The following is a 14,461-nucleotide window of genomic DNA, read 5'->3' on the forward strand; positions in this document are numbered from 1 at the left end:
GTATGCGGGCATGTGCATGTGTTTGAGTATGTCTCGCATGAGTGAACAAGCACACGTGTTCGTCTATGCCCCATGACCATCTGCGTCGTCAGATACAAATATAGGCTACACATTTTGTATATGTGTAAGTCAAAGAAAAAGAGAGGCTGACTCTGTGTTTACAGGGTGTACTGTCATGCGGGAGGAATCTGCTAAGATAACCCATTTAGTTTGCGTGTGTCTGGTTTTAAGTGGATGTTCGAGTGTACATATGCAATTGTTGCGTGTGTGTGTGTGTGTGTGTGTGTGTGTGTGTGGGAGGTTCCAGCTGTACCTCGCCAGCAGGTTGAGATGATGGAGAGGGCAGGTGGTGAAAGGTATGAGTGAGGGAGGCCCTCTCAGTCTGTTCTCTTTTGCATCAGTGTGTCTGAAAAATGTCCTTTACAAGCTCAAACAACTTAATTTACTGTAAACCGTGAACAGTGTCTACTTGCACCAGGAAATGCAAAGAAGTCTGATTTACTCATTGGATCATGTGGTTGCAAAACAGGTCAAATAAACCATACCCATAATCTTGCTTTTTATATTAATTTTGAGTATTTTCATCCCCCATCCAAGTCATCAACACCATCCAAATTTATGTTTAGTGTTTAGATGAACACAAGTGTGTGTGTGTGTGTGTGTGTGTGTGTGTGTGTGTGTGTGTGTGTGTGTGTGTGTGTGTGTGTGTGTGTGTGTGTGTGTGTGTGTGTGTGGGATTTCATTTCAGCCCGGGTCATTGCCCTTTGTTCTGAACAGCACACTGCAGGGCGGACCTGGGGTGTATGTCGGAATGTGTTTGTGTGTCATGCATATGAGAAAAAGTAGTCAACAAATGCATAAGCATGTGTTGTGTGTTTCATATGTTTTTTTTTTACCCTGACCCTGTGATTAACTGCGGCGTTTTAAGTCTGGAAAATGATCACGAGACAACAGAAAAAGCCACTGGACCAAAGCGACATGTCTTTATTTTTAAAATCACATTCTTGTCACAGCAACAGCATTCAGTTTTCCATATGGATTCTGCATTAAAAGGCTCATTTAGAAATTATCTGGTTTTATTATTTATCACATTGATCAGAATTTAGATTTTGGTCACTGTAATGTGCACATGGTTGTACTTTAGCATTCTGGCACAAATATAAAAGGAGGCATCTGATTTAATTTTTCAAAAATATGATACAGACATCACACCATAACATGCACAGAGAGGACTGACCAGACAAGTGGAATACACTCCTGAATAGTTTTGTTATCTCTCATAGCCCCTTAAAATAAAACATCTGATTTTGACTGCCCTAACTCAAATTTTAGAGTTCTTTATACAAATATAAAAAGGCATCATAATGGCAATAAACTTAATTTAGCACTATTACATGTTTATATGGCAAATTATCAATACAATTACATATTGACTTGCACACTAGAATAGCCATTCAGACCAAAACTGTGTGTGTGTGTGTGTGTGTGTGTGTGTGTGTGTGTGTGTGTGTGTGTGTGTGTGTGTGTGTGTGTATGTGGTCTGTATTACTCAGGATGCTCCACAATCTACCATTTGTGTTAATATTATAAATATATATTGTAAAATTTTAAATGATGTGAAGATTCTTCCTCTTACAAGCTCAGAAATCTGATCCACACAAACAGAAACAAACATTTGGTCGCTCAGAAGTAAATGTTCCCTGTATCAGAGCAGGTTAGATAGAGAGAGGCGTTTGTCATCGCTGCATGCCTGGAGAAACACCAGATCATATTGTTGCTTCATCCAAGCACTGGCCTCACCAAAGAAAGATGTTTCTATTGGGTTCGATTGCCTTTGTGTGTTTCTTTGGTGCATGTGCTGGTTGTTGCTAAAGATAATGTTGTTGCTATGTGTAAATCTGGAAGACATGGGTTGAAATGGGATGTTCCTTGCAAGAAAGAGGAAGAGGAAGTGAGCTGTTGAGCTGTGCCTTCTCTCCCTGATACAAAAACAAAGATGGGTGTGTGTGAGATTGTTTGTGTATTGTGTTTTCTCTCACCAAGGCGATGGCTCACGTGGCCTCTGACCTTGTAGAGCGGCTAAGTTGAGGGTAAGACTCTAGCATGACGTGTGTGTGTGTGTGTGCGTGTGTGTGTGTGTGTGTGTGTGTGTGTGTGCGCTGCTCCGGTAACATGGGTGACTTTTGTCACAAATTAGATGTTTTCATGGGTCCAAAAATTCGGGGCCGAACCCAAAAAGACCTGGAAATGTATTACCTGAAACCAAACTGGACCTGACTATTATTTAAAAGCTGGAACCCGGATTCCTGCAGAACCAAGAAATGTCGGACTTAAACCCGACCAGACCTGGGAGACAAAGACCCGATCGCCACCGATTTGACAGCTGATTGTTATTAACAAGTTTCACATTCATTTACAAGTTGTCAGAACAAAACTTTGTGTCTTACCTAATGTAACGTTAGTAGCCTTCTCCCCTGTGCCAAAGAAAGTTGGTTAAAGGACAATTCCGGTGCAAAATGAACCTAGGGGTTAATAACATGTGTACCGAGTCGACCGTTCTCTGGGATATGTTTTCATGCTAATCGAATGTGTCTCTGACCTGAAGGCTAGCGTTACAAGCTAATCACCGGTTCGCGCTAGCTTGTTTCAAGCCAGAGACACATTCGATTAGCATGAAAACATATCCCACACATATGTTATTAACCCCTAGGTTCATTTTGCGCCTGAATTGTCCTTTAAATCCATCCAGGTTATCTTGTTACTCTGTTTCTAATTGAAACAGCATGGCTAATCCACTCTGGTTTCATCTTAAAAGTAAAATTGCTGTGATGGTGACAAATGTGGCTCATTTAAACTCAGCTTTACAGTTTTGTTGCATCTAACATAGAAAAGATAACTTCGGCCCATGGTAATAGAACGGGATCCAACCCAAACCTAGTTGACCGTATAAACCCTGGATCCGAACCCGTTCGGGTCCCGGGTCGGGTCTCGGGTTCTAGGGTTTGGGTAGATGCATGAAGACCTCTACAACAGACATACATTCTCTCAATTAATGATGCGTTTAGCTCTGAGACTGTGAGCAACATGATGAACAAGACATTAGATGTCCAGTCATTTCTTACAGAACTGGGGCTGAGGCATCAGCTTGTTGACTGACATCTTGTAACACTTATTATTAGCTGGTTGTAAACAAGGCTTATAAGAAGCACTTCATACACAAAGGCCCTGGACTGAAGTTTCTTTAGAGTTTAGAATACTCTCCAGTCCACTCAGAGCCAGTCATCAGTTGTTTGAACGATGACTTATTGTGGGTTTCTACATGCTGATTAGAGGATGATGATGACATAGAAGTGCGTGTTGTTGGTATAGTGCAGGATGTCTTGGTGGACTGCTTGAGTTTTTCTCTGTAATAAGTGGACTGGGTTTATTTTCAGATTAGGACCTTTGGTCAAAGGGCTAAGGATCTATTTCAAAGACACAATACTGCTTCAGTGTCAGGGGAGTGTCGGTGCGTGTGAGCAAGGCTAGCCTCAGTATCAAGGGAAGAATAGAAAACATTGGAGAAAGTGAAGGGAGAAAAGAAGTAAAAAGGTGTCAGCTTGTGTGTATCTGGGATAACAGCCTGCATCATGTGTGTGTGTAGGAGAGAATGAGAGCTATGAGAGAGAAAGCAAAGAAAGCAACTCCATATGACTAGCACATGGCTGCGGACGTCTGCTCCGTTCACTTGTTATCCTGACAGACTGAAGACATTAAAAACTTGGAGGAAGTAAGAGCAAGGGAGGCAGAGGGAGGAAAAGGAGGGAGGAGAGAGGGAGGGTTGAAAGAGGGGGACAGGGTGACTAAGTCAGAAGTAAGGGGAAGTCTTCATGAAGAAAAAGGGGAAGGAAGGAGAGGAGAGAAAAGGAGAGGTTACATGTGGCCATTGAGTTATGGAGCGAGACAGAATAGCCGGTAAGTTGTGGCTTTTTCAAACTTATTTGATATTTTAACACTGAGACAGCTTTCTGTGGGAAGGACTTTCTTTTACTCTTTTCTTTGTTAAACTGCGGAGGAAGCAGCTTCTTAGCAGTGCCAGCAGTCAGCTAGAAGCCACCCTGGTTGTGTTTGCTTTACTTGGCCAGTTGGGATGGGAGCAGCCGTTATGAGACCTCTGTGTGTCTACATGTCAACTTTACCCCTCTGATTTATTTTTCATATATGTTGTCTGATCTACAAACTGACCTTTTTAGACATTTCTTCTCTCATTCTCAGCTGTGGCTAAGCTCACAGCCACAGCTAAAATGACTGTGAAGTGCACTGAATAGCTACCATATGCAGAGCAACAGTGAGTAAACCTCATGTGATGGACTGTCAAAGAAGACTTCCCAGAATCAGGAAACTTAATATTCCAGTGCAAAGTGGCTGCTGTACTGTAATTGGCAGCCTCGGGTTCGGATACTGACTTACAGCCCACACACATACACAACTATGATCCGACAATAGACGGACAGAGTTAAATCTTTATGCCATCATCACATGATTGGATTTTAAGCTGAGGGGTCCTGTTGTCGGATTAAATTCTGATGGACGCAGATGATTTATTTTAAGTTACAGAGAGTGGAAGCAGAGCTCACATGTCAGATAATATGGTTTTGATTTTGACAGACAGCAGACAGCTTTTGAGGAATGTTTAGCATGCTTCAGGGTCTGTATACTGTCCTGCACCTGTGGCGTTATAACTCAGTAGCTTCTGGCATGGCTTTTTCTTAACAGAGATCCTTCTTGCTTCCTTTAATCAGTTACTCTTTATTGATTTTAATTGTTTAGTGCTAATGGGGGATTCAGTAGAACTTCTGTTTGGGCCCATATGTGTTCAGTCTGCACTCAAAGGATAAGACTAATCTGGCATCTTAAAGTGATTAAGGCTGGACATCAAGCTGAGCGACACTCTGCAAATTAGCCTTTAATTCGACCGTTAATGAGGTGGCTGAGTTCAGCGAGCTGTATGATGCATGATGCATACAGACACACCGCACACCCATTTTTATCACCACTTGGTGGCAATGTTGCAGTGCCATTTTGTCCTCTTCAGTGCAGCCACATATCCCTGTGAAGTTCTGTGAAATGTTCCATGTGGATGATTCATATTTTGCAGACAGAGGATTTCTTTTTATGGGAGGTGGAGGAATTTAGTAAGGACTGAACCCCTCCAGTGGGGGGCAAAAACCGTGTGGTAGAGAGGTGAGGTGGTGGAGCATTATGTTAGGCATCACTTCCCCCCTCACTCCTCTCAGTTAAGGAAGTCCTGCATGGGCTGAGCTACTTCCTGGATTTCAACCTGTGCTGCTGTACTGTTTGGACCTGTTGCCATGACTGCAGCCACCGCCCCTACTACCCCACCCCTGATCCCTTCAGACTTTGTTTTGATAACTTTAGGAGCTCAGGCTGTGGTGCATAGATGACATTTTTAACCTCATGATTGTGGGTGCATCTGCAACACCTCCATCTCGACCCAGAGTGCCTCCTACTTTCCCATTTCTGAGCCTGCTCAGGATTAAAATAATATGTTCAATATGACATGTCATCTGCCACGACCATCCCGTATGGCCACCATATTGACAATTGCTAATTGGTGACGCACTGCTGTGAAAATACAACAAAGGGAAAGAAAAACAAAGGATTCAGTTTGGAAAGAGCTGCATGGTTGTGTCATTTTGTTTTATGTTCTGCCAATGCATAAGGAAGAAAGACACTAATTGTTTGGCCTGTTTAGCATCAAACTGACAACAATAAAAGCAGCGATTCAGTAGCTTGAGTTGAGGATTACAAGTGGGACAACTCCTTTGATAGTTTTTTGAAACAGCATATTGATACACTCCTTAAGGGAAATAAGTAGATTAAAACCAGTTTGCATTTGTTAACATGAAGGTGTCAAGGCCAGGACCCATACCCATACTTGTGATTCATCAATCTTTCTATTAAAAGCCACATTTGACTTATTTTGGTTTCTCTTGGTCTACCTGTTCAGTACACATGTCCAGTAAGTGAACACGCTGTATTCATAAATGGCATGCACATGATGTTCAATGTTACTTTTGAATTTGCCTTTAATTTAAAGGCACTTTAATGGTATGTGAGCTTGAGTCGTTCCCTCTTTTTGCATGTGAATCTACGTTTTTAGAAGTGCTGATGTGTCCGCCCAAGGCCATGTATATCCTCGCCCTAAAACACACATGCTCTGATCCCCACCTATTTCCACAAACACATATGAATTATAAAGGAACTTAAGGAAATCTCCCAGCTCACCATGTTCCATAAAAGAAGTATACAGGATATCCTCTATGAGTGAACGCCCCGCAGTCCTCCTCCCACTACCCTCCCAGTGTCTCACCTCATATTGTTTTTCAGATTATTATTTAGTAATAAGTGAGGGAGACCATGAAAACAGCCAGCACGGGGAGTTCAGGAAGCCCCACCTTCAGTCTGCCGAAGGGAGGATTTCTGACAGGTGAAATGATTCAACATGATGGTAACACAGGTCAAGCCATGCGTGATATAACAGAAATAGATCCTCAGTGAAAGCTCATTCAGGTGATTGTTTACAAACGGATGTATTTGTGGTCAGCAAGCTGCAAAGAGGAAATCAGCTAGTGTCAAAATGTTTTCATGCACAAAACATGTAGTGTTATTTTTCATGCCAGAAGACACATTTTTGTCTATAATATTAGATTATTTACCTGATACACCTTTGATAAAGGCATTTTACATGCATATTAAACAATTTTATAGATAAACGTAGAGATGTATGAAGGGCTTCATCTATACTTTTATCACATTCAAACAGACAGGAAACCAAATGTGCACGTTCTAAACTTCATAGTGGCATCACCTATAGGTTTGCAAGTTGTTTACAGATTGACTTTCATGTGATACTTTGGTGTGAGCTTGCAACAAGATATCACAGACTCCATAGATCCCTGTTACAAATGATATTTGGGCTCAATATGACAATTCCCTACACAGTGAGTAGCATCCAAGTCTTAAAACCACTGCAGCGGTATTGCTGCCAGCATAAATTGTCCACACAGCTATTAGGCCAATTTAAAAAGCTTACTACGAAGAAGTCAAGGATAATAGTTTTTCCAAAGAACTGTCACATTAATAAAAATGTGTATGTGAGTAGTGGCATAGATTGAATTTAGTTAAAGCAAAGCCGTGTGTGCTATTCTCAATGTACTACCCCTCTGCCTAGCTCAATCTCACTGCTCTGTCTAATGCTTGTATTCTGCAGCGGTTTCACTTCGCTGTTCAATTGCACAACATTCATTACATTACATTTAGTTTACACTTTTATCCAAAGTGACTTACAATTGTTATATGTGCTATTGGTGCTATGGGTTGATGTATCACAATGTGAATTGAACCCAGATCTCCCACACCAAAGGCATGTGTCATATCCACTGCGCCATCACCACCTGCAGTGACAGCGTGTTATTTAGGCTCTGCTACAATAAGTGAGTTTATTGCACTAACATTCAGAAGTGTAATTTTGCCTCCTTCTTGGACATGTAGGTCAAACTGATCATCTTTAAAAGGTGTCATTTAGATAAATGCTGAAACCACACAAATGAGCTCATTTGGGAAAACAGAAGTAACACACAAATAGAGAGGTTGGTTTTGTGCAACTTCCTGCCAATAAATGTTTGTGGTTATGCTGAATTCCTGTTTGTCTTTAACTGACCCAGCAACAAAGCCTAGAATCTGAGGTAAATGGTAGTGTCTGTATACATGTGTGATAATTTTCTGCATGTTAGGGATATGTACAACTAATAAAATAGCAATTGCAGTGAAAACTTAAACAAAGTTGAAGCAGAATAACAAATAAAAAATCCAACAAATGCATGAATTCAGCATAAATCACGAAATCTGACGACCTCGCTGACGACCTCGCTGATGAAAACATGCAATTACTTGGGAAACAACACTGTTTGTTATTTGTAAGTAGATTACACACTTTCACACCCATATGTGTTGCTATTAACAAGGAACAAAACAAGCAGAACTCCCTCAGCAACACAGAGAAATAGGGCTGAATGGTTTTGGTTGTAGATGTATCCTACTATGTGCAAAGGCCTTTGTGTTTACAGTGCTATTTCAGGGGCACCGAGACACACAAACACACCCGTGTCCACAGTCAAGTAACCAAATGTGCATATTGACGCATAGGCACATATTCACATAATGTTACTCTGAGTGCAAACGCACACACAAACACTCACTTCTCCAGATGTTGTTTTGGAGAGTTCCCTCATTCTGTCGCTCAGCTTTGCCTCACAGCCAGCCCAGAGTGTGTATCCATGTTTAGATAAATACACACTAGCTGGGGGAGGTGTGTGTTTCACACACCGTGTGTTTTGGTTTAATTTAGTACTACAGAGGCTTGTGGCATATAGTTTACAGTGCAGACCACTTGGGCCTGCATGGGCACTGAGAGCCACACACTTTGTCACGTATAAAATAGTATATACTGTACATAGAGTATTCAGTAAATCTAGGTCTACTGTGTATGTATACAGTATGTGAAAGTTTGCTAATTCACATGCACATTCAGATGCATTTCCACATGCGTGTTGAGGTGCACTATATCCATAAACATGCATGCACACACAAACAAACACATTAACTATAAATGCCCACACACAGCTGTCAGGCTGTATGATGTACTGTATATTATGTGCACTCTTGCAATATATGACAACTAGTGTCTCAGGAGACAGATAGTCTACCCAATTAAGTTTCATGATTGATGGATTTAGGATAGAGTAAATGCACATACTGTGTGTGCCATACTCTGTTCTGTATCCTAAGACACCTTTGCAGCAGTTGTATGAAATAACCAGACTGCACCATAAACACACAGTGTTATTCTGTGTTAACATCGACCTCTCAGGTGTTAGGGTTAGGGGCCACTGGGTGGGCTTGGCATCCTATTAGTGCCCCTTAGAATGGGTCTTTTCATTCAAATGGGATTTTCCTAAATACTCATTTGCTATAAAAGTGCCAGGCACTAGTGCTGTACCGTTTGCATTCACCAAGGTTGAAACACTTGTGATATCTGATTTCTGATGTGTGACAGTATCTCTGAGCTATCTGGAAGTAGAAATGCCAGCTTCCTGTGGCCTTTGCTTTAGTTTTAGGGTTCCTTTGAGCAGTGATTGTGGACCACCTTCTACATCTATTGCTATTACCTTAAATGGTGTGGGAATGGTAAAATTGACCTAGAATCAGGGAAAATGTATCACAAATCTAATTTGCTGTCACATCTGGCTCCAAACAGGAAGCTGTAAAAAGCTGCTCACTCATGACCAATCAGTAATTACAGCGATAGAATCACTATTTGTTTCTGTAGGAGATTCATGGATAACAAATACTGTAGCACGTCCAACAGGGAGACAGTGGATGTGGTTAAGTAAATGAAAGGCCAACTTTGATATTTCATCACTTTTGGATTATTTTATTAAGATCTTTTCAACAGCGTTTCTCTGTCGCCCCAAATGAACAGTCTCTAAATTGGCCACAGAGGCTTCAAGGACAAGAAGGGTAACCATACCCACCACCACATCAAAAGCTGGCCTGTCGTCGGTGTCCCTCCCAAAAGAAGTGCAGCAGTGCTAGATTACCTTGTCAACTGTTTCCACCAAGCTCAAATTCCCACGTTCTTCCTGATAATACGATGTCATAAAGGGCTGGTTGGTGCACGAATCACTCTCTGATTGCCCAGAGGCGCCATCGTATATACCCCTAATGTCAACTTTTTCCAGGAAGTCTCTCAGGGTTTTCTGTCTCAGGAAGGCGGCTCTGCAACGAACTGCACTTTAATTAACATGTCAGCCACTTTGTAGAGGTTGTTTACTCAAAACTGAAGCCTCGAAGTTTCACTTAAAGTGCCCATATTATGAAAAAAACACTTTTTCTGGGATTTGGGGTGTTCTTTTGTGTCGCTGGTGCTTCCACACACATACAAACTTTGAAAAAAATCCATCCATGCTGTTTTGAGTGAGATACGGTTTCTGAATGTGTCCTGCCTTCAGTCTCCGGGTGAGCTGTTCAAAATCGGCAGGAGGCTTGCGGCTGTCTGTGCAGGCTGGCTAACCGCAGCCATTAGCTCGTAGTGTTAGCGTTAGCAGGCTAATGCTAACGCTAGCATGCTACCTCATTCTCAATAGCAAAGCACTGCTACAACACACACAAGTTCACTATAATCTACAAAAGAACTACTTACATGTGCGCCCTCATTTAGAAGTCTCCCAGCTAATCCTGCCTTGTAACTGACCGAAGTTGGAGAAACTGCCTTTCTTTTACTGTTTATGGAGCTAGCTAGCTGACATGATCTACATCTGAGCTACTGCTCATGTGCGAGTGCAATCAAAGATAGTACAGAAGAAGAAGAAGAAAAGAGGTCTCACTCTGTAGCTAAAACAGAGACCAGCTGAAAAGAGGATCTGCAGCAGTGAGAGAGAGAGCTGTGCAGTACAACAAAAATATGGTGTTTTTTGAAAATTAAACCATGTAAACCTATTCTGGTACAACCTTAAAATACAATTATGAACCTGAAAATGAGCATAATATGGGTGCTTTAAACTGTTGTACCTCTGGAGCTATGACAGAGGGAAACTGGCCTCCCTTGTGCAAGCCACAGTTGTTACAGAGGATCTTGTCTGACTGCAGGTTAACTTGGTGACTGTGTGACATGTTGTCCACTTTCACTGTCAGAGCTGCTCAGAGGCTGAATGAGGAAAGCAGACCTGAGAGCCACATTGGTCAAAAAGGGGCTCGGGAACGACGGGGTTTGTTGTCTGCATGAATGCTTGCGCATACATGTATGAGTGTTTGTGGGGGGCAGGGGAATAACACTTACACATACACAGGACGTGAGGGAGAAGGAGGAGTGTGTTTCTATCTGCAGGGAGGGGAGAAGAAGGAAGGAGGCTTGCCTTTTCGCACACTCTGAATGCAACGATATAGAGAAGTTAGTAGGAAGTCAGAGAAAATAAGTTGCTCCTTTAAGGGAGTAAGTAAGCTTGGACTTGTTTTCTCATTTACTCTATTTTGGAATTTGTTCAGAATTAACAGGTAGCCACTTGAAAGTTCAAAGAAAAAAAAGTTTTTTTTAGTCCAATTTCATGCCTGAAAAAATGTCTGATTCTGGGGTCAATCCACACTTGGAGGGAATTATTTCAGATTTTGAAGGTTTGTAATTTGTTTTATGCTTTTCTTTCACTTTTAATGTTCATGTTGACAGTTTATGGTAAGCAGCATTATCTGTCAGATGTCTGTAAATAGTAGCCTATTGGCATTAATCAATATCTTTCCACTTCATGTGTGTGTATGCATGTATAGTACTGTGTGTGTGTGTGTGTGTGTGTGTGTGTGTGTGTGTGTGTGTGTGTGTGTGTGCGCGTGTGTGTGTGTGTGTCTATTTGTTATTATATAAAATAAATGGGTCGTGAGCACATGCTAGCCAAGTCCCTGTAGCATAAAGTCTGTTATTGATCATACCCAAGTTACGTCAATAATAGAAACAAACACAGCACTGACACCACACTATTCCAACACTGGAAAGCCTTCAGCTGAAAGCACTAAGAGGGAGACAGTGAAACTTCATCACTAAGAGCTAACATCTGTCTAACCTCCTCATACAACATTCACAACTGTGTCTCTTCTTTGTTTGTCAGTGTGGAGCTGGCATTAATTCCCTTTGTCCTCTCTTCCTCTACCCTTCTGTCTGTCTTCCTTCCCCGCTTCTTTCCTGTTCCTTCTCCGGTCAGACCCTCCAGCTAGTCTTTGGCCTGATGCTCCCTGTGATGTCATGGACTGATGCTGAGAGCAGAAGCTTAGTATCCCAATTACTGGATGTACTCTAAACTCTTTAAGCCATATTTCTAGCAGTGTTTGATCAGTTCATAGCACAACTTGTGTCCAATAACCCAATGTACATGGATTCAATTAATAATCAATTGACTACTTGCTTATTTAGTGAATTCATTGGAGAAAGAAATCTGGCTTTGTTTTTAAATGCTACAAAAGTGAATTTAAATGGAGGTGTGTCAGCTTGCTTATGCTTGTGACTGTACTCTTTCATCTGATTATGATAGTCAGACAAAGGTAATCAGATTAAAGTTTTAATGTGACAGTTTCAAGAGCTGAACTATTACCTTAATCAGGTTAAGTGTCTCCACAGAACAGATAACTCTGTTTTGGTCTGGTTACCAAGATAATCTGGTTTGACCTTGTTATCATCATTAGAAAAACCTCCTGGTCGTGCAACACGTCACCAACTAGTTCATCTCAAGCATACCCTGGCATTTACTGGGATATTTTGTTGACAGAATATGCTGGCAGACCATTGTTGTACAAATGGGATATTACAGGTGGATAGGGAGTTCACGTTAACTATTTTATTCACAGTGACATAGAAAGGCAATAAAGCCAAATGATAAATTAACTCAATACCAGGTTCCTCCCTGTATGTACGTCAGTATCTTCTAGCTACACACAAAAAGCACCTGCTGTATCCAGTACCTAATAGTGACCACCATAATCTACCCCACCAGTAGATTATACTGGTCATTATGAACCATTCTAGTGTTTCCATCCAGGACAGAAACAGCTATAGAGGGAGGTGCATGGCAACTACTTGACTGAGTAAATCCCCATTTTATCCCAGATCATTATGTTTTCCAGTACATTGCCCTGCACTGTATCTCACACTGAGGAGGGAATAGGCACAGAGAGGAAAAGGCAATGTAATTGGTGAGCACACTAAAGATGTAATAATGCCTCATGGATGGACTCATGTGTGGGACTATTATGGAAAATGGATGATAGAAACAACCATAACAACTACACACTGAAACAATATTATGATTTTCTAAAAGGTAGGAAATGTCTCTGCTAAATATAAACATATGAGTCACCAGAGAATAAGCCCAGAATCAGCCCATATTTGTATATTGAGAGAGACTTTTGTAGAGTCGTACACTCGCATAATAGTCGCTCCTGGTATTTGCCAACCTAAACTGAGCTTTGAGTCCATTCCAAGGTATTTTGTACTGATTATCTGTTTAAAGGTGCCATGTTGTTGCTCCGGTGTTGCACGTGGACACAAAGTGGAAATGAACATTGAAATTGAGAGAGGGCATGTGTGTGGTACAATTTCTAAACCTGGCAGGGAGGCCAGTGTGTTATTAAGTTGGTTCAAGTGGATTACGTGCGTAAATACAACACTTTATTAACAGGTCTCAGTGGTCCTGTTTGTTCTAAGAAGCATATTAAACCAGGGGTGGCAGAACAAGCATGTAGGCATTGCTAGTAAATGACTGTGTCAGGCCAGTTGTGTAAAAGTTGAATTTATACAGGCCATTTGTCTGAATCTTTTGTAAGTCAATCTGTCTCACACACACACACACACACACACACACACACACACACACACACACACACACACACACACACACACACACACACACACTATCTGCACCCAGACTCTGAAGAGAGGACAGCTCTGAACCATCATGTTTTCTAACCAGTAATTTACTGGCAGATTTAGTGTCTAATGTTGCAAGTGTAAAAATAATGTTTTTGCTGAAACGTGTTTTTTGTGTCGGGATGTGTGATTCATACAAAAGAAAGTGCCCAGTCTGAATTTTTTAATTTCTGCTTTGAAGTCACCCCAATTAACTACTTGTTTAGTTCCCTTCTGCATCCGTCCCTGTTGCCAACCAGTTTCTCTCCCCCACACTCGCTTTTTATCAGAACTTTATTGAAACTCTATTGAAACCTATTTATACGGTTTATCTGTGTTTTAAGCCTCCAACGTCTCCTTCCAGGCATCGCTGCCTGGAAGGCACTAGAATTAGGCAATGGTTATGGTTATGGTTAGGGTTAGGTGCCTTGAAGTCAACGGTCGCAGCGCTGCCTGGAAGGAGATGTTGGGGCCTTAAAACACCATCGAGCATTACTAATGTAAATCAATCTTTTGTGTAGTGTTAACCAGTGCTCGATCAGATCAAGGCTTTACATGTCAAAGGTTGAGGCCTAGAGAGCCTGAAGCTTAGCACCAGGCCAGCTGCCTAAATGACTTTGTGATTGTGTGTGTGTGTGTGTGTGTGTGCACGTGTGCATGCAGAAATCATCAACCAGGGGTGAAACTGCCTCTGAGAAAATGGAAGATTTTGACCCAAGACCTGCAACAACTTACCTCATCATATGTCTTAACAACTCTATCACTCCCAGAATTCCTTTGTGCTGGTCACAGGGTGTTGGGCAGACCAGCAGGGAACCACGCAGTAAATTTGACACACTGCTGCTGGTCAGCATTAGTACACCCAATACCATGGGCAGCAAAAGGAAGTGTGTGTTTGACAGTGTAGCATTAAGGTTTCGTCTGATCAAGCAAAAATACCATAGTGTGAAATTG

General features: G+C 41.6%; 1 protein-coding gene across 3 annotated transcripts in view; it reads left to right on the top strand.

The window, feature by feature from the left end:
• septin9b (septin 9b) overlaps window positions 1-14,461 on the top strand; it is a 70,043-nt gene that overhangs the window by 9,568 nt on the left and 46,014 nt on the right. Inside the window, exon 1 of one of the 3 annotated variants that reach the window (XM_078280383.1) lies at window positions 3,859-3,954. The exons of 1 other annotated variant lie outside the window; for it this stretch is intronic. In XM_078280383.1, coding sequence (XP_078136509.1) covers window positions 3,933-3,954 — 22 coding nt within the window. In that variant the 5' untranslated portion in view covers window positions 3,859-3,932. Of the gene's footprint in view, window positions 1-3,858; window positions 3,955-11,063; window positions 11,233-14,461 lie in introns of those variants that run through there. One more of the 3 variants, XM_078280374.1, reaches the window with a different exon arrangement.

Source organism: Sander vitreus, chromosome 2, assembly GCF_031162955.1.
Source record: "Sander vitreus isolate 19-12246 chromosome 2, sanVit1, whole genome shotgun sequence".
NCBI classification, from domain to species: domain Eukaryota; kingdom Metazoa; phylum Chordata; class Actinopteri; order Perciformes; family Percidae; genus Sander; species Sander vitreus.